The 21,372-nt window shown below is 36.8% G+C and overlaps 1 protein-coding gene across 2 annotated transcripts; it reads left to right on the forward strand.

Moving 5' to 3' along the window:
- Positions 1 to 811: 811 nt before the first annotated feature.
- On the forward strand, positions 812 to 20,900 carry LOC140769723 (nodulin homeobox). Of its 2 annotated transcripts, none has more exons than XM_073110571.1 (16): positions 812 to 1,090; positions 4,695 to 4,820; positions 4,897 to 5,052; positions 6,405 to 6,488; positions 6,590 to 6,715; positions 11,660 to 11,884; positions 12,683 to 12,814; positions 12,923 to 13,018; positions 13,120 to 13,281; positions 13,362 to 13,677; positions 13,752 to 13,874; positions 13,970 to 14,039; positions 15,598 to 15,646; positions 17,459 to 18,019; positions 18,088 to 18,122; positions 19,941 to 20,900. In XM_073110571.1, exons 1-16 carry the CDS (start codon positions 1,049 to 1,051, stop codon positions 20,497 to 20,499), a joined length of 2,862 nt encoding a protein of 953 aa, XP_072966672.1. In that variant the 5' UTR covers positions 812 to 1,048; the 3' UTR covers positions 20,500 to 20,900. The 2 variants fall into 2 exon arrangements, with proteins under 2 accessions (XP_072966672.1, XP_072966673.1); XM_073110572.1 differs by having other exon boundaries at positions 17,468 to 18,019.
- The last annotated feature ends 472 nt before the right edge of the window (positions 20,901 to 21,372 follow it).

Below are 21,372 nucleotides of genomic sequence, written 5' to 3' on the forward strand. Positions count from 1 at the left end.
ACAATGTGGAAGTTAAAATCCCTTGTTGTAGGTCTGATGAATAATACTGTTTGGATGTTTTATGTTGTTTACTGATCTTTTGCAATTGTTTCGACAACTGTGTGAGTATTGATCAAGCCATTGCCAGTCGAATTCGAGCCGGTTCATCTCATGGACCGGGTTGAGCTTGCCTAGACAAAATTAAATCGGGCTCGGACTTGGACAAGGTCTAGCCCAGTTCATTTCTAGACTAGTATTAAATTAAGTCTGGGCTCAGGTTGTGTTAAAGTTTTTTGATCTTGTCCGATCCATGTCCATATTATTAGGCAGACAAATTGTGAGCTGACAGATGTATCATGTACAATTGAATCTAAAGATTTGAAAAAAAATTATTTTATACGATAGAAAATTTTCTAAATGCCTGAAAAATATGTTTTTATTTTCAAATTTTTTAAAATATTCTCACTTCCGTATTTGCTTTCAATCTCTACCAAGTTACTCAGTCAAATTTTGTGATTATTGTTAATGCTCTTTAATGAGCACAATAATAGAAGCATATATTTAACATCTAAGAAATATAAGTAATTAAGTAAGATTTAAGGAATTTAAATCTAAATTTAATATACATTGGTCAAACTAATTGTGACGGCTCGGGCTTAGACATACTTTGACCTCTAACCTGTTCAATAGACTTTCGGGGCATGTCAAAAGCGGGCTTGATATAAGCTATGGCCCAAATTTTGTTAGGTTTGATATGGATCGGCTTCGAATTCACGGGCTTTTTGAGCATCCAAACAGCTCTATTATTTTGATAGCTCTAATCTAGCCCAACTCTCCCCCCAACTCGCTTGTTGTCGAAGTTTTCTACCGTTCGATCCGGAACCGCAACCCATCTATACCACCATCTGTCCTTGCAAAGACTACTGCTCGTAAAAGCCCGAATGCTTCTCCTGTTTCCTCTTGCCTACTCTCCTGTTTCCTCTTGCCTACTCTTCGATTCACCAAAAACTCTCAAGCACTTGAAGAAAAGAGAAGAAAATACGAGCGACCCACTCCTGGGTTCGCAGATATGAAGCACGGCAAGGAGGAATCCGCGGCCGGAAGTGACCAGGTTGGTAGTTTCATCTGATGTAGGGATCGAAATTTCTAAAATACCATGATTTGAAGCTGTTTATTGTTGTTAGCGATCCGAGGTTGTGACATGTGCTCTTGTTTTGATGGAGTTCTTTAAAATTTTTGATTCCAAGCAGCATTGATATGAAGTTGGCTTGTTGTGATGTTTTAGGCGAATTTAAGGTCATGGCTAGTGATATTATAGTAGAAAAAAAATGCTTGTGTACCATTGCAAGCTTATAAATTTAGCTTGGTTGATGCATGTGGATTTTTCTGTGTTTGTACTGGACATAATCTTGTAAGAAATTATAATATGGCTATTTAGGATCATAAAAGGAGGATTTCAATGCTTACAATTGAAAAGGTATATGTATTAGGATGACCAGTTTAAGCAAGAAGTTGAACATTCCGGCAGTATTATGGATGTGAGGATAGGTACAGTGGGAGAACTTGGTATAGGAGGCGTTTGAGTAAATTTAGAAGCCTATGCTGGTGATGTCCTCTGCACCTTATACAGTAGTTAAAGTTCTCAGAGGGTTGTAGTACGAAAGAAAGGGAGAAAGAGAGAGGAGAGCGAGGAGAGAGAGGCAGCCTAAGAGATAGAGAGGGTAGGGAGCTTATTATAGAGAGAGAGAGAGAGAGAAGAAGAAGAAGAAGAAAGGAAAAGAATTGCATATTCGAGGTCGTTGGAGGTTGACGGAGCCAGATCTGCATTAGAAGAGCTTGCTGGACATTGATAGAGATTGAAACTACGTCGGAGAAGCATTGACTTGGGAGAGAGAGGGAGTGTGAGAGGGAGAGTGAGAGTGTGAGAGGGAGAGGCATTGTTAGAGAGAGAGAGAGGGAAGGATTGGGAGGGGGAGAGTGGGAGGGATAGAGAGAAGAGGGGTAGTCGGAGTGGAAGAGGGTTTTGAGGTAGAGAGCATTAATTTTTTGTTTGAAGTGAGAGTGAGATTAGAGATGAAAAGGAGATGAGAGAGAGAGAGAGCGTTATAAGAGAGAGGGAAAGAATTTTTTTTTTATTTGGGTGAGAGAGGGAGAGAGAATGTAAGTGGTAGAAAGGGAGAGAGAATGCAAGTGGTAGAAAGGGAGAGAAAATAGAGAATGAGAAAATAATATATTTTTTATAGTTTTTAGAATTAATATTTGAGTAATTTATATTTTATATCTTACTATTATTTTTCTAAATGTTTTAATTTTTTTGTATTTTAAAATATAGGTAGATACGGATGACTGATACCGCCGATGCATATTTGTTTTTTTTTGGATGGTCGATTCCGATCATGATATTTGGAACCTTGCTTTCTACAATTATATTCACCCTCTTAAGCATAATTTTCAAACTATAACTTTCATGACTTTATACTCACAAGTTTCAAGCTTACTTATTTATGGCTTTCTAACATCTGAAATATACTTCCTCTGGACTTGCTATATCTTAAACCTATCCCCCAATTACCTAGTTATCTTCCACAGTTCCACAATATCCATTCCAAATGGTTAGACAAACTTTTTCTGCTTATTATCTATTTATCTCCTAAGTAGTCTCCTAATTGAAATCCAAATTGCCTTCAGTTCCATAGGATAGATCTTAATATAAGTATCTCGAGCATATAATTATTTTCTAGGGCCATTCAACCATTGATTCTGCCCATTTTCTTTCAAAGTTAGAATGTCATAGTACCTTGTTTCCTTGCAGAATGATACATTCACAAGGCTATCATATCTTTACTTTTTTATTTTCCTAATTTTTACTATGCAATTATAGTCTTGCGTTGAAAATATTTATCAAGAGATTTTTAAATGCATATTAAGAACTGAATATTAAGATATGCAGCTTTTTAATGTATATCATGATTGATGTGTCAAATGACTCATAGGCAACTGTTGAAATCATTTCATGTAGATATCATCTTACAAGGACCAAAAACTCTATTCACAAAACACAAATTCTTTAAATGCTCTCACCACCATTCATCTTTCATGCCTGCTCTGCCAACTGTAGTTGAAATGTTAAAGCAATCATTTCTTTATTATTCATTATGTCTTAGTTTGTACATAACATATTAGATTGCTTACTGATGAGACCCATGTGGTTGGGAGAAGGCCTGATGTTGTTGTTATATTGCTTTCTTGATGCTTGAAAATACTTATTTCGTTCTTTACTTTCAATTTCTTGTTATTCTCAAATGAGTTTTATAATTCATTGATTGCTTTTCCTTTTTGGAGTTCAATAGTTTCCTTTTCCTTCTTCGGAGTTCGATAGTTTCCTATGGAGTATGGACAGTATACACACCAGGATCTATGCATATACTGTTTCTTATGTTGTAGTTGGCTATTCATGCACTTTTTATGATGTTAATTTGACTACCTATTTGCATCCACTTGCTAAGAACTTGGGTTACGTTCCATTTTTCATATTTGATGTAATGCAAATTTTGGTTCATCATGGTTCTGTGACAAAATGATTCTTAGCTGCTTCTATGCTGTAGAGTCATCTGGAAGTAATCTTATAGTACATAAACCATATTGTACAATACAATGATAATCGAGCCTTAGAGTTTACACATTCTAGTCATATATTTGAGTGCTCTTTTCAGCAAAGAAAGATTTTAAAAGTCATGCTTTCTCCATGTTTGTGCTTCGCTATTGTTAAACCTTAAGTTCATAAAAGTACTTTTTTAGTTTTCAATTTGAGTACCCACCGCTTCAACATTCTTATTGGCACTATAAGCTGAAAATAAGACATTGCAGGAAATATACTTATTAGAAATTTGAAAGATAAAACTTTGACAAAGATACTTGTTTAGGAATAGGCTCATTTCGAATGCTTAGATTCCACGTCATACTTATCATAGTATATAAAATGTGTGCTAGCTAATGGCTGAGTGCAGGTTTGGGAAACACAAGATGTATGCAGCCTTATTATCCAGTGACAATGGTATTGGTTTCATCACTTGAGCTCCTGTACTACTAGGGTTCATTGGACAACCCTTAGTCGTCAAACCAATTGACAACCTTAGACTCCTTCAAATCCTAGAATAGTAGATTATGCATATCTCTTTCTTTTGGTTATATTTGGTGTAAGCTGCTATAAACTTTGAAGGTGCCACTTGGTGTGGCAGTTAACTCTGGGCCACACATCTTGATGGCATGACCTCAAGTTAGAGAAATGACCTGCATGATAACAGGGGTAAAGCTGCTTCCATCTTTCCCTCCCTGGACCTCCTATTGGTAGGAGGCTGTTGTATTTGTCGCCATTTACACTGTAAAAACTTCATTATTCATAATCTTATAAATTTATTAAGCCGGAAGCAAATAATCATCAAATTAACTTGGGACGTATGTTTGTGTTCATTTTAATTACCTTCAGTTGGTTTTAAATAATTAAACAATGACCATTAACTACATATCAAATTAACCATTCAGTCGAGCTGTAAAGAAATTCTATTCTGTCAACGAGAGGATTATAAGAAAATATGCAAACATAATGTGGAATGTTATTTTAAAAATGTTAAATCCTATCTTCAGCATCTTTGTTACTTCTAGCTGTTTTGAGCAATTTTCTTTTATCTCATTTTCTTCTGTGTTTTTTTTGGCAGAACATTGATATAGTTGCAGCTATTCAGGAGCTCAATGGACTTTCTTCTGGCGATCTAAGTAAATTGTTGAAAGACTCTGATAATTTCACTGTGCAATGCAAGACAGATAATGGATCATCGAAACAAGTAACTCTCTGGTCTATTGCTCTTGTGTGTTTGTACATATAATGTCATCCTGTCCTGACAAGTTTTTTATTTTCAGATTGATGTGGAAAAACTAGCATCTTTTCTCCCTCTGCACCTTACTGCTATAACCCTGTCACCCGATAGAGATAGGCGCATGTCATATGTGCTTTGTGGTATTCGCCTTTTGCATACTTTGTCTGATCTGGCAACTCGCCATTCTAGACTTGAGCAGGTACTTATCCTGAGTCCTGAGATGCCTTATATTTTCTATCATATAAAAGAAACTTACTTTTAAATCCTTGCAGCATGCTTTGCTTGCAGTTCTTTTTCTCTTTTGGCTTTCTTTTTCTTCGTCAAATATTTATCATCCAATGTGAAATAGTCTGGTTAAAACTTATTTGTTTGCATTTCATTATATGAGAATGCAAGATATTAAATATATACCATCTTTACTTTGGAGACGGTTTGGTTTGGTGCCTCGTTAAGTGATCATTTCTTTGCCAAGGATAGCACTATCGCACCTTGTGCCCCTTTTGCTGTCAACGCGATGCTTTAGAGAAAGAAAGAACTTGGTATGGAACAGAGAGATCAATGGGGCTTGCTTGCATCTCATGGCTGGAAGCGAGGAAGGGGAGGTCGACTAATATGGCGTGCCTAACTGCGTCCTCCTGTTCTGTGCAGTAAGGGGGACAATGGTGAGCTTGTCGATATATACATCACCAATGTGTTACTTGCAAATCTCATGGGCAATGAGATAGGTCTAAGATCTAACAGATGCTATAATGGTAGCTGCTCTGGCCATGATGATGGGGGATCTTTAGCCATGAGAAGGTGGAGGGCCCCTACTTGTGAGCTTGATGATCTAGAGGGAGGACATGAAAGTTTTGTTATATATATGGAGTTTGGCACTTTTAGCTTCGAAGACATTCTTAAATGAAAAGTTCTTTTTGTCCTTCCATGTCTATATTCTCATATATGTTGTGACTTCTTGGAGGGGTTGTTACTGGCCAATTACCCATATAACTTTTGATTGCATGTTCATCTATTATTTATTTTTGATTGGAAGAGGTTTAGTTGCTACTCATAACTTCTTTTGGAGAAAGGTTTTCTACTAGTGCCCAAAAGAAGTTTCTAGTAAAACCAAATGTTAGTTGTGTGAGGGTTGATTGAGATCATTTGATAATGTGCAATGAAGACCAAATATGCACCAGTGGAAGAGTGATATGATTGAAGTTGAAGGTATCTTAAGAGGTAGAGTAGGAAATAAACTAAGATTGAAGAAGTAAGAAGGACACAAACAATGAAAGTAATGATTTGATAGAATATAGGGCCGAAATTAATGTGGAGCGGTGGTGAAGCGTCCATTTGCTGATCAAAGTAGTTGGAATTGACGCCTTTAGTGATTGGTTTTTTTGTACTTCAGTGCTTATAATTCTTCTGTTAAGATTATGAAGAGATTGGTCTCACGGGGACATTCCTGAACATAGTCTCCTGAAATGCACAGTCTGTTCACTAAACATGATTCTAGTTAAGTTTTGAATATCACTCAAAACTAGTCAGACTAACGGCATTATGTTCTTCTAGGTACTTCTTGAGGATGTAAAATTATCTGAGCAAGTAATGGATCTGGTGTTCTTCCTGTTAATTGTGCTTGCACATCGGAAGCAGGTTCAACTCTTTGCAAGGAATTATCAGTTGAACTGCAAGCATATTATTTTTCACATCAGCATTCATGCTTTTTTCTAGTAACAACTGTTCCTCTGATTCAGGACAACCATCTTGGCGCCTTACCTTTTCTACATTCGACACTTGTAGCTTGTAGTCTTCATCTTCTAACAGGTTATGTTTCATCACAATGGCATGAACTTGTTCATGTTCTGCTTGCGCATCCAAAGGTACAACATGCGAATACTATTGTCTTTCTCTCTGCTTTAGTGGTTGATAATTTTCGTACTTCTAACTATTATCGGAGCTGGCATTTTTCTTCTGTATGCATTCAGAAAATGTACCGTGAGCTACGATTTTTGCCTTGGTAAGATTTCATCAATTAGGAGGTTCTATCTTCTAGTGGTTCTTGCAAATTGGAAGCAGGTTCAACTCTCTGATGAATTAATATTTTGAAATTTGATCACTAAGAAGGGCAACTTTAGCTGCTAATTATGCCAACTTCAATGATAAAACAAAAAATGTTCTAACTTAAGCCACCGGTAAACAAGTAGATAACAAATTCTATGGGATGGAAGTAATATTGAGAGCAAAAAGATTTACAGTGAGTGGCTGTGAATCCTTTCACCACAAACTAATGCTCATGTATTCCTTAAGCTGCAGGACCTTGATAAGCAATTTGTTGATTAAAATGGAATTATTGGAATATAGGTACAAGGCTCTCAAATTCCACAAAATTTGAACACTTGGGCTGGTTCCAATAGATTTTGTGGTTTAAAACTTTTTTTTGCTTCATCATATCTCAGTGTTAGAGGAATGGAAGACTTGCATTGTCACAACTTGAAATCGGAATCATGATTGGCATATATCTCAATACGCTTAAGTTACACGAAGTTTTAATAAATAATTTTTTTAGGTCCACAATGACAAAAATATAATATGAATATTTAACTCTAACAAATATAATTCAATAACAATGCAAATGACCAAATGTCACCGTTAATGGATCTCTAATCAAACTAAATTGATAGATGATTTAGAATATAATAACTAGTACAATTAAAAGATAAATGGGTAAATTTTAAATAGAGGTAAAGTCTTGGTGTATCTTGCTCAGTTATTACATTGTCTAGTACCTGAAATATTAGAAGAGGGATCCTATGAGCCTATAACTATAGCTCAGTTAGTAGAATTCACTCAAAAGTCAAATAAATCCGAAGTCCATAAACATAACTTTAAATAAATCCAAGTCCAACGATATAAAATGCCAATTTCACTAAGCATGCTTATAACAATAGTAATAATAATGGCACAAGTAATAACAGAGTAAATTATATCTCATAACATGCTTAGTGTTAATATACCGACTTTTCTTAATAATAATAATAATGCCATATGTCTCAATTAGGTCAATGCCTCGTGGATTCACATTAATTTGAAGTCACTTCGAGATGACTCTTGGGTCTTTTCTTTATTACTAGTCCAGTTAGGATTACTAAGAGGTGTCACTGTATGATAAATGCACCTTGTCTCTTCCCTAAGGGTTACTATGTGATAAACTTTTCTTGTTTATTCCACTAACTGTTGAGAGAGATTAAAGTCACTATAGTATGCCTTTCGATCTAACATGAGACTGTTATCTAATTTTGCCAGAGTCATTTAAGAAAGTCACCGAATTAGTAATATAAAATAAGATTCCCTTAGATTTTTAGCTAGACTTGAATCACTATGAAAAGTTGCAAGCGATCTATGTTGGCACTTTTTTCTAAGTTATACCAAATATTAATTATGTTTCGCCATTGATATTCTTGATGGATAAATTGCTATTTGTACAAAGTATAGCAATACACTAAGTCATATATTTTGCACAAAGAAATATAATATTTAATTTTGCACATAGAAATATGATATTTAAATTGTACATGGAAATATGATATCTAACTTACACATAAAAATACGTGATTCGATAAAAAACACGAAATACAAGATGAATAAAAGTGTGAATGAACTCACTCACCTGGTATAGGTGAAAAGACTAAAATCTCTCGTCCATGCATTGCAAATCATGACCTTTAATAATAATAACATTTTAATTTAATCAACATCATGATTTCTAAGATAATAACAAATATATTTTAATTCATTTAATTGGGCCAATCAAGCCCAAGAACTAGAGTTGGGCTGCAAACCCACGATCCAAAAAGTTATTGGACTCCGGCTAGGCCAAGTCCCAGCTCAAACTAATTGAGTTGGGCTGCTATCTGCAGCCCACTAACATCAATTGGTCGGGTCGGTTCATTCTTGAATGCGAAATCCAAATCCGAACCCAAAACCCAAATCGATTGGGTTTAACCAACCTAACACGAGTTGGGACCAAAACCTAATCGATCCCTTCTCTTTCTCTCAAAGGAGAGGAAGAAAAGAAGTGTGTTGGTTGATTGCCGGTGATGGCGCTGTCGGAAGGCCAAGCCAAAGGCCTCCACGCAACCCTTGTGACCTCGTTGACTCCTACGAGACATTTGCTGCGGGTAGCTGACACCGACGGATGTTACTCCATGGCCGATAGCCATGGAGCTTGCCTCTACAACCGTCCGAGCCACGAGGACTTAAAGGAAGAGCTCCAATAGCATGAGGCAATAACATTGTAAAACTCCAGTACATGAGAGGCATTGACCTAAAGTCACCGGTCAACCATATTTGCTGACGAATCCACACAATAAAATTAGGTATTTTCAATTGACCTTTCTAAACTCAAATTAAATTCAAAGGGTGGAAGAGTAATCATCAGAGAGTCGTGTGGTAACCTTTGATTGCTCTGGCGGTCCGATCCCATGACCAAAGCTCCAATGGAATTAGAAGAATGGATCCAATCTGACCTAGTCTTATCGAGAGAGAGAGAGAGAGAGAGAGAGAGAGAGAGAGAGAGAGAGAGAGAGAGATGGGAGAACAAGGGGTAGTGAGGTGCGTGTCTGGAAATAATTTTTTTATATTATTTATTTATTTATTCATTTTGGTACAGGCTGTTAGCCTGTTACACCCATCTTGCTACCTCAGTTGCTGTTCCAATTAAATATCTTGTGATGCATGCTCATTGATGGTCGAGGTCCCAAAGATATGATGGGACCAGACCCTGATAGGAGTGGTCTGTCCACTACTTCTGCAAGTTCACAAGGATGAGTAACTCAACCTCTTTCCCTAAACTTAAATGCCATTTCTGTTGCCCAGGCTGTTCGCTCATCATTACTATCCAATGGATTGGATCTGGGGCCCATGACTGTTTCAGGTCAGGTTATTTCTTCTTTAAACAGTGCCTATGACTGGTACTGTCCTTCTTAGACAGATTACCATCCATAGAGTGCGTCAGACTGGTACTCATTGGAAACCACCCACCATGTGTTGGGTAAAACTTAACATGGTTTTGTCATTTTCAGACCATTCTAGACTAGGTGCTGTGGGTTTCTTGGCTCGACTCCTTGTCGAAGCACAATCATAGTAGGATCATAGACGAGAGCTTTTCCAAACACCTTAGCTGCTGAACTTTGGCCGGTGTGTAAACGATTGCTGGCCAACTTATTATTTTTTTTTCAGCACCTTTGGACTGATTATGATTCCCTCCATCTTACCGACATTCTCAATGGAGTGCACAATCCACCTTGGTCTGTTGAACCAGTTGTAGAAGATATTATTCACCTTACACAAAAACATCATACTTGTAAACACCCTCATGTGTACAGGAGCCAATAAACCTGTTGATTGCTTGCCAATTATGGTGGCTGGGAAGGGGCATACCTCGCCCAGCTGTTGCAATTGTTGGCATGATCTTTTGAGGTTTTCTGTAACCAGGTTCATTAATTAATATATTACTGTTTTATTAAAAAAAGAACACTTTGTGACCTTTGTGGGTGGAGATAATGTACTGGGTCGTTTTGTATACATGAATGTACCAAAGTGACAAAAATTTAATGTATTCTTCTTTTAGGGCAATTCTGTATTTCAATTAGTCATACCCATAAATATAAAGTAAAAAGTATGTTGCTAAAATAGCAGAAGTTTACCCGGCGCAATAACCGGTGGCACTAAAGGCACAAACACACATAAGTGGAGACTGAGGATGAATTTGATGGTAAATTCTACATTTTACATACTTTTAAGTCGTTAGTTATTATTGGCTAAAACAACCGAGTTCAGCTTAAATCACAAATATCAGCGTGACATTATGCTTGTCCTAGGGAGACTTCCCTCTCAACAAATGGCATGTGCCTTAGGGTGTGTTTGGGAAGTGGAAGTTCAGAGGGAACTTATTTTCTGACAAAAGCTTATCACTTCCTAACATTTTATCGGGACAGAGAGTGTGAGATTAGAATTGTGAGTCTTTTACTTTTAATTGTTTCATTGAGAGAAGTGAAAAAAAATAGAAGTTAGAACTTCAAACAAAAATAAAATGATATGTACCTTTTAAATTTTATATTGTGTATATCCTTTTAAAGTCGGTTTTTGCATAGATACGCTTCAGGTAAAAATAAGAATAAGGGTAGTTTTGTTCTTTTACAATGAAATTGATGAAACTTTAATGGTTACCTAGGTTTGAGGGGCATCTAGAAAAATGTTTTAAAAGGTATCCATGCAAAAACTAGGGGTTTTAAAGGAGATAAATATAAATATTAATTTTAGAAGGATGTACATGTAAATAAGATATTTTAGAAGGGTATAGATGTGAAGGAAAATACCCAAAATTAAATAATATGGGTTGAGGTGTATAATCTTTTAGGAACCTAATGGTCACATGCTTTGCATGTGATTGGTAACTAGAGGTGGAAAGTGTGCTCTCCCTCCTTCGAAAAGAAAGTCGATTAGGCTGAAAATAGGAAAATCCACTGATTTAGGGGAAGTCACAAAAATCACTTCCTAATTAGCTTCCAGCAACCAATAATGGAAAGTGGAGGGGGACTAGAAAATACCCACTTTACTTCCCATACATCATTGCAACCAAACACGCCCTTAGAGACATTGCTTCGACAGTAAGAACAGCCATGTGCATTTCCTGCATTTTTACTTGCATGCTCACAAATTTAATTGTGGATTAATATCTGGTTTGCCATATGCAGAACTTTCTGTTAATTTAAAGTGTCACTATATGCAGTATAATTAATCTGTTTATTGTTTCTCATATTCAGGTCGATATATTTATGGATGTAGCTTTTGAAAGTCTGCATGAAGATATAAGGATTTTGAGTGTTAAACTATCAACACTGCCCAATGAAGTCTCATGCAATGAGTCTAGTCTTCCTGCCGCAGTTAGATCTTTTCACTATATCTGTCAACAATGTGAAGCTTCATTGCAGTTTCTTCTATCGCTGTGCCAGCAGAAATTGTTTCGAGATCGTGTCCTTAGAAACAAGGTAACCATTTCAGAGAAATGCAGAATTCTTGTGATTATCTTTTAGTGCTAGGCATATGCAGTTCATGTGAATCAGTTTTTCTTTTCTTTTCTGTATTTCTTCCTCTTTCTTGTGAAGGCTATCTGTCTAGAACTGTTAAAGAGTCCTGATTGCACTTAGCCATTTTATTGAGACCAGAGTCTGCAAAATCTATGGTTTCTTGTTTAGTGGACTTACCAGAATTTTTTGGTTATATGGGGGACGAGTGGAGAGTCGCACAATATTTTAGCTTTATATTTATTTTTAATGAGGAAGCCCCAGACCCTCTGTGAGGATAAGATGACATACTCCTCTAGCATATGAGCCATAAAATCAGAAGATATCATGTACATATCCAGAGTGCCAGACAGTGAACCAAGGTTGATGTAACTCAGATGACTTTGACCGCTTCCTAATTTCTGGCCGATGAAAATGCTGGATCCTTAGCCCTATCCATTGCTGACTTCTTTGATCCAGCTCACCTCCATCAACATGTGACTGAAAACCCTCTGTGCCTGCTGATTATTAAGGTTCAATAAGGCAAACTGGGTAGAGCTTGAAAGGTGTCCCTTTGGAATTGCCATGTGGGCCCAAAATTTCAGACCATGCTGGCATACTTCTGGTAAAGTGATGTGGACATAGCAGATGAGAAGGAACCAAGTTTTTCTTATAATTGGTTATGATGCAAGTGTAACTTTGATCTCTTCCATTCTGCATCTTTCACATTGCTAGCCAAGTGTAATCTCTACCTTTTGTACTGAGTCTTTGAAGCTTACACAGGAACTATGCCAAAATGGGGGCATTCTGTCAGTGGCTCGAACGATGCTAAGATTAAGTATTCCAGAATGCATGAAGGAATCTTCTGATGTTGTTGCTGCTGTTTCCAGACTGAAGGCAAAGGTTTTGTCCATTGTACGTATAGTGTAGCCACAACATTTTATTCTATTTTCAGCAAAGTCTGACAGCAGTACTTTCCTATTGTGTGTTAGTAATTCTATTGTTTTTTTCTTGCATCCTCAGTTGCTGCAGCTTTGTGAAGCAGAGAGTATCTCTTACCTTGATGAGGTTGCTGGTTCCTCAAAGAGCATGCAACTGGGACAGTCTGTCGCATTAGAGGTCAATCTCTTAGGAAAGGAGATCAAACACTAAAATCATTGTGGCAAAATGATTAATATCACATTCCTCTGTTATTCATTATTAATACATCATTGATGCAGTTTCTAAATTTACTGAAGACTGCATTCACCAGAGAAGGAAAAGAAACTGGTAATTCTTACAAGAGGAGTAATCCGATGGGTTTCCTGCTCATTAATGCCCTGCGCCTAGTTGATATATTTTCTGATGACTCCAATTTTCGATCTTCTTTTATGACTACTTCTGTAAGAGTTCTTTCCAAATTTTGTTGCACCTTTGTTACCTGCAATTTGCTTTATCCTAGAAGCTGATTTTCTTTCTTTAGGTTCCTTTTCTTACTGAAATCTTGGCTATTCCTCATGAAGAATTTGTGTCAAGTTGGTGCTCAGTCAATTTACCACTGATAGAGGAAGACGCTAATCTAGAGTACGACCCATTTACTGCAGCTGGTGTGGCATTGATTCCAATTACAGATGGTTGTGAGAGTGCTAAATCAGCATCAGTTTTACTGACTGAAATTAATTACGCATGCCCTATCAGCTTCAGTAACAGGCCTTCCGTTACATATGCACAACTGAGAACATCATATTTGGTTAAAATAATTGCGAATCTGCATGTTTTTATTCCCAGTATTTGTGAAGGTCAGATCCTTTACCCATGAAATATTACTCATTGCAACTATCTAATTGATCAAGTTGCTGTGCTCTATCAACAGAACAAGAAAGAGACCTATTTCTTAGGGAGTTCCGCAAGTACTTGCTTGCAGAGAAAACTGAATCATCCAGGTCCTCCCCCAGTTCCAATAAGGATAAGGCAGCCTCTGTTTGCGAGAACTTAAGTATAATCACTTTCCTTTATGCCATTAGTTAATGTTTTGCTACTGGAGATTGCCATAGAATTCTCTTATTATAAATTGTCACCACTAATGTGCAGGTTCCTTGTCCGAGTACGGGAAATCTTTGACTCCTAGTCTGTTAAATGAGGACGACTTACAACTTTTAAGGTGAATCATACCATTCTGATTGAGAAAGTACTTATGTTTTCGGCACATGTGTTCTTTTCTTTGTGCAAACAGAAAATTGAACAATTTAGAACTTTTAACATTTCTATGAAAAGGGATCACACACACACACACACACACAAAAGAACAGTGACCTTGGTGATGATGTGCAACAGTATTTGGGCAATATGAATCGAGTTAGGTCAGGTAATATCATTGGGACATTAGGCTCTATGGATTGAGTCTATTTATTTTATTTATTCTACTTATATGGTTTAGTTAGAGTCTTAATGGTTTAGAATTCAATTAATTAGCTAAATTCAGTTTAGTTAAGTTTTGCATAGTTTTAAAAAAATAATCAGAAGATATTCATCAAGTGTCTGAATATTATGAAATAATTTGGGTAAGATCGATGACGTCATAATCTACAACCTATGAAGCATGGACACCTCTCCTAGGGGGACGTGTTCGTGTTGGACACGTGTCGAACACGTGTCAGACACAGGTTAGAAGTATCCTTAATTTAAAAAAATAAAAAAAATATTAGACATGGAGGGACTAATATTGGTGTTAATGGGATGGGTTTTGGGTTCTTTTTATTAACCCAGATCCAAACTCAAAATTAATTTTCCCAAAGCTCCACCCCTTGGAGGAAATCTCTCACTCTCTCAGCCCTAAATCCTCACCTTGGATGAATGAGCACGACGAACGGGTGGTTGCGACGGCGTGAGCACGGTGAGCGCGATGAATGACTATGACAGATGAGTGGCTGAGCAGCTTCTTTGAGACTGGTTGCAGAGCACGTGCACCCTCTTCTCTCAACCCCCAAATAATTTTTTTTTTCTGGTTCTGACAATGCATGAAGAAGAATTCCGAAGACATCCAACAAGAAGAGATAATACAGCAGAGGAAGAACTGATTGGAATAGGGAACTCTAACTTGGCGGAAGGGAATTCTCTCTCTCTTTTATATACATTAAGCATGTGATATGATATCCCTAAGTTATAACATAAGATTATATGTGCATCGACAAACATGTATGATGGAATTAAAGCTAAGTGTTCACATCATATCTTCTTGCCTTTGCATATTGAGATTGATCGTGAAGCCTCAGTGATGACCATGTAATTCTGTAAGAAATAGATGACATAATATAAATCTTAATAATTGGTGTTGCTTCATGGAGGGGTCAACTTGGGGCAAGATGGCTTCGCTGGATCTTACCATTCTTCATTTTGGAAGACCTACCTTGTTAAATAAAGTTTGCACTAATCTAGAGCAACCTTGTGAGTTGTGACCTGTTGGATTTGGAATTGCCTAGACGGCAGGATGATGACAAGGTTCTAGGCAGGGGAGCATCCTTCTCTTAGAAAAAACAACCCATAAATAACAAATCACATACATTTCAGAATAAAGAGTAGGCCAGTTGCCTAGTTGCCTTATATTAGGAGTAGAGTTGGTGTAAAGTCATGTAAGCATAAGTCAGTTTGTTGTCTGTTAATAATTTTTATTTGTTGGAATGACTTATTACTGTTTTTCATTGCTTAACAATATTGTGCAGGGTTTTTAAAGATACATTACAGGGGGAACTAGGAGAAAAACTGGTGCAGGTAGATATGTCCTTATTAATGCCTGAGCTATGATATTTTATATTTCCTACATATTGTTAAGCATGTTACAATAAAAATGACACATTTATATTTATTCACTTTTTGCATATATACATTGATTTTGATCCTTGTAGGTAAGTTGAAGCAACCTTAATCTTATTAGAGATAGAAAATTTAGAGGTTTAGACATTGCTAATTCTCAGTTGCGTAAGTCTTTTCTTGCATATGGAACATTATTATCATTTAGTTGATCAGGAGGAAAAAAAAATCCTCAGGGCACTTATGCTCAATGAGGCAGTTATTCCCACCTGTACATACATATCCTTGTATGTATGCATTTAATTGTGTTGTGGAACTTTTTTTTTTTCTGTCATCTTATATTGCCTCAGAGATGTGAATAATTGGTTAGATCAAAAGCTATAATTGTTAACTTCTAGATTCTTTCCTTGTCTAGAGGCACCTAGTGGGGTTAGGGGTTGTCCCTTAGTTGCATGAGCATGTACTGCAAGTCTGCAAACAATATGTTAGATAGGGGAAGAGGGTGGGGAGGAGAGAGCTGAACACTTGAATTCTGAACCTTTATTTAGATTTTTTTCTTCATTGGAGTTGACACTGGAAATAGATGTCAGGTCATCCAAATTGGATTGTGCTTTCTTTTCTTAGATGAATCATATCTTCATCACTTACAGGCCTTAAAATCATTTATATCTTTGCTCCAAAAATAATGGGACAACAACAATAACAACACCAAAAGTGTCATTATTCCTTTATTTAATGTATCTATATCATTTCTTTGTGGTTTTTCTTTACCCTATTATCTGTGTTGTGTCTTTAACCTAAATTGAATCAATCTTCTCACAATTGCACTCTGTTTTCTCTATGGGAAGTTTGTTAATCCTCTTATTTGATTATCTCTTGTTTTGTCTTTAATTATTGCAACTAAGAACTTGGCACAAGTAATAATGAATTTCATATGCCCTTGTTTCTAGTAGTGACATCTATTTCGATGTTGTCATCTCAATTCTCAACTATCTTGATTTTCTGGACTGTTTCTTAACTGCCCAACATTCAGTATTACAAAGGATCAGTGATCTTGTGTGATTTGAATTTTTGATCAAAGGGACCTAATGAAGGACTATAGCGAAGCTTAAGAAAGAAAAGGGAAAAGGTTAATCAAAGACAGAAGAACATATGGTAGACCTAATACCAACCAGGATATGCAACTTTTACACTTTCAGGCCTCGTGTCCTTGCTGTGCCTCATGCACGAGAACATAAAAGGGTACCACTTTCTATCATTCCAAACGGGTACCTTGTGGGCTTGTCCTATCCTATGAGTACTTGGCTGTACTGTATAGCACTGGCTATCCTTCCAACCTTGGCCTCTTGGTAGACAAGTCGTTGGAAATTTTAAAGAGGAAGAAATTAACCAATGTTTCATTAAACTTACTTCCATTCTGAACAACTTAAAAGGAAAATCTGTCATCCAACACACATTTTTGATATACTTGTCTTGGTATGTTTTACTGCATTCCTGCCTTTGGATATGCTCCAGGACACTTCACTATCTCATTACAGCTTACTTCACTTGGGGTGGCTTAGGTGGTAAAAGATGAGGGTACATCAGATTATGGAGTTGAAACTTCGTATCCCATTCAGCAATCTTTACTAAAATGGACCAATGTCAAATTCTAATTTCATCAAAGCCACCAGGTTTTCTGAAATATTGTTTAACAATGCTTCTATTGATAGGATTGATTAGTGAACTCAGTGCTTCTTTTTTTCTTCTGTATCTGGAAATTGATTCTTAAAGGATATGCAGAAGATGGAGGGGATGACACCATCCCTCTTCAGAAAGCAAGATGGATGTGCTAAAGAAGAAATTTCAGAAGTTAATGAAGATGTTAAAGGGGGGTTTCCAGAAATTTCACTTTGCCAAGACCTTGTCCAGGTCAATATTACTAGAAATCCTACTGTGGACCCGCCTAGTGACTTTGAGCTTGACCAAGCTAAAGGAACTAATATAATTTCAACCACTAGGAATGCATCTGGATCCTTGAGAGGTACTGAAAAAGGGATTGCAAATTTTGAAACAACTGGTGTGGAACTGAGCTCCAGCAAAATGGATATAGACTTGATAATACCCCCTTCTGGGGAGGACTTTAATCCAGCAGAACAAACAAAAGAAAGTGGCTTCCAGGAAGATGAGAAAGCAGAGGCTGTTCAGGGTGAAGAAAAACAACCGAGGAAAAGGAAGCGCAATATTATGAATGAAAGACAAATAAACGCTATTGAGAAGGCTCTTCTGGATGAACCTGAAATGCAGAGAAATGCAGCTTTGTTGCAGACATGGGCCGATAAATTGAGTAGCCAGGTATAGTTGCTAACTAATTTCTGTTGTCAGTGTGATACATTATTTAATACTTATTATTATTTTCCCAGGGCTCGGAAATTACATCCTCCCAGCTAAAGAACTGGTAAGAAGTTGCCCATCTCGCCTTATTATTAAGCAGATAAGAGATTAGCCATCTCATTTTAGGCTTTTAACATTATCACAAATAACAGCTTCTAGACTTAATAGCCTTTTCTTTTTCCCTAATTAGATTGCTCCGTGTGTCTGTGTGTGTGTACATGCCAAACACACATGTACATGTAATTTAATATGCTAAATTCATCGGTTGTTTTAATGACCCAATCTGGGTTTTCTATGTTTTTCTCCTAGCAGGCTGGTCTTTCTAATTTAAATAGAACATATGCACACAATTTCTATTTAGTTTCTTTTCAGTTTTTTTATTCTCATGATTATTTTGATTTCCAATTATTTTAGTCGAGATCCTAATCCACATATAACAATGATTACCGAAGTCTGTCACATTTGGTGAGTGGTGACTTTAGGCATCATGGAGCATCACTAAGTGTCAGATGCATCAAGCCATCAACATCCTGAAAAGTTTACTGTTCACAAAACAGTAGATAAAGTTATTATGGAAATCATGAATAAACAAGAAAGAAATGCAAATAGCTATCGCAATTTCATCATTGGACCATGTAATTCCTTTATGTAGAGTACTCACATATAAACAGCAATAACAACCAAGTACCAACTCTTGATGAAGTTGATACTAATTTGTTTAGACTTTAGAGTATATGTAGAACTGACCATAAAATAGAAAGTGAGAAGTGGTATATAGGTTACAGTTCTGCAACATTACTAGCTACCATGGATATAATACTACAGTATGAAAATAATTAATAGGAGATTGCATGACTGTGGAGTTTGGGTAGTTTGGATAGATCAAAATGAATCATTTGTTAGATTGAACTCCTATTTCCTGTATCTGTCCTACCGTCTTCAGTAGAGAAATCTCTGGTCAACCCAAATCAAATCAGATTATTCTACTCACATAAATTGTTGGGCCTAAATCAAATGATAGTAGACAATGAGAGTATCTGGGACAATCGTTTGTGAATTGGGCAAACTGCAGAAGCATTAAGGACCTAGTCCTTTTGCTCTTGTGTGAACATGAAAGCAGCATGCTTTTTGTTCCAGATGGTATCATCAGGTGTTAGTATCTCGATATTATCAGCATATGTAAGTACAATAAAGAAATCTAGATCCTATACCAACATGTGCTATTACCACTTGCCTAATGGTGTTTGAGCCTGCCATTTGAGAATGATAAGTCGTATCGGGCTCCCAGGTTTCTACCCTACATAAATATTGTTTCTAAGCTTTAGACTGTAGTATCATGGAGGCTGAGATTTGGCTTGTAGTATTCCAGAGGCATAATTTGCCTAAAACCTTGCATGTAGGGGAGCAATACTGTCATAAATAGCAGACATGATTAATTCCCTTCATACTTTGTTCAGGGAAGTGATCAACACTACAGCTTAAGAAGATAAATGGCAGCCACAGTCAAGATCATGTCTTGATGTTTCATTACCTAGTGTGTCAAGTAGATGTAAAATTGGTCGTGTAGATAGAGTTTGTTTATTACTACATAGTGGAACTCATACTTTTCAGAATCTGAATGGCACTTTAATCTACTATTACTAATAGGATTCAAATCAAAAGATCATATGAAATGTATCCTTTTGAAGTACAGATTAAATTAGCACCTGCTTTTCATTTTTTCCCAGAAAGGTCTATCTTTGATTACTTTGATACACGACTTTAAAATGCTTGCTTTTCGGTTATAGGCAGTATTGACTTTTCTGCTTGCTGTCTTGCTTTATAAGTTTATATTATACTTGAATTGTTTGACAACAGGCATTCAATTGATCTGAAACTGCAGGCTGAATAATAGGAAGGCTAGGCTTGCCCGTGCTGCCAAGGAAGCGCGTATTCCATCAGAAGGTGATACTCCTGATAAGCCTTCTATAATAGCGACCTCTCAATTCTATGACTCTCCCGAGAGTGCCAGTGAAGAAAACTATGTCCCATCAACACGAGGAACTAATCATCCAGGGTTAACCAGATGTGATAGATCAGCAACTGGAGAGGACACTGAGATGACCCCTCAGACAGATTTTGTTCATGGCATTCAACTAAACCGCTCAATTATCAAATCTACTTCAGTTGAGCCTGGTCGATTTGTTTCATTGGTAGATAAAGAAGGCAAGGAAGTAGGAAAAGGAAAGGTGTTCCAAGTGGAGGGTAGATGGCATGGGAAGAACTTGGCCGATAGCCGCATATGCATTGTCGACATCACAGAGCTGAAGACAGAGAAGTGGAAGGAAGTTCAGCACCCGTCAGACTCTGCTGGAAGAACATTTGAGGAGGCTGCTTTAAAAAATGGTGGTGCAATGAGGGTAGCTTGGGATCTCATCAGGGTACTCTCGATAATGCAGTAGGAAATATTTTTTTCAGAAGTTCAAAGAGGTTGACAACGATGAAAAGGAAAATGCCGGTTAGTCACAGTATGCCAACTTGTGGACTATTCTAGCAAACCCATGGTATGCTTGAAGTCGGAGGAATATCAAGTCTTGCATGGGTCTGTTAAGCTGATTTAATTGCTTTCATTCATTGGACAATATTTTCTATGTCAAGCAATGCAAATTAGCTTTATATCAAGCTATTGTAATAGGAAATTTTGAAATGTATGAAGTTGATCTTGCAGTTATCATAGTTTTTTTTTTATCTATCTTTTTCTTCCAGATGCTCTCTATGTTGCTCATTCTGAACTAATGTCTGAGTTGCTTTATCATCTACTTACAGTAGCTGGAAAATATCACAGGCCCCACTTGCCAGTCTACATTCATGTCTTTGCTCATTTATTATTTCATTTTCACAGATCTTTAACAAAGTGATACTTAAATATTTTTATGCCTGAGAAATGATTCACACGAATTTACGGCATTCATTTAAAAAGTATGTACAATATAGTGATGCTCTTTTGGAACTGGCATACCAGTTAAGAGGACTATTAAGTATCAGGTTGATCACAAGAAATAGTACTGATCAAGCTTGGTTTTTGCGAATTACTCGTGTGTTCAATTTGTGATTTTGTTTGGGATCGACTTGAAATTTTCTTCAAGATCGACTCACTCATCTAATAAATGAGTCAAACATGAATTAAGATTGGAGCTGGAAATGTACATGAGATACACAAGCAAAGCTTACAAATGGAGATATATTTGCCATTATGATTGCTTTGTAAGGAGCTATAGCCCATCCAAATGGAGATATATTTGCCCACCTAATAAGTGAATAACCAACATTATTAA

This window comes from Typha angustifolia, chromosome 11, assembly GCF_048772165.1.
Source record: "Typha angustifolia cultivar Huaian chromosome 11, ASM4877216v1, whole genome shotgun sequence".
Taxonomy (NCBI): domain Eukaryota; kingdom Viridiplantae; phylum Streptophyta; class Magnoliopsida; order Poales; family Typhaceae; genus Typha; species Typha angustifolia.

Bases quoted from the DNA above. Each gene is read 5' to 3' on its own strand.
- LOC140769723 (XM_073110571.1), top strand. From the start codon at position 1,049: ATGAAGCACGGCAAGGAGGAATCCGCGGCCGGAAGTGACCAG. The intron at 6,489-6,589 runs GTTCAACTCTTT...CCTCTGATTCAG, and splicing joins TGCTTGCACATCGGAAGCAG to GACAACCATCTTGGCGCCTT. The intron at 13,282-13,361 runs GTAAGAGTTCTT...TTCTTTCTTTAG, and splicing joins CTTCTTTTATGACTACTTCT to GTTCCTTTTCTTACTGAAAT.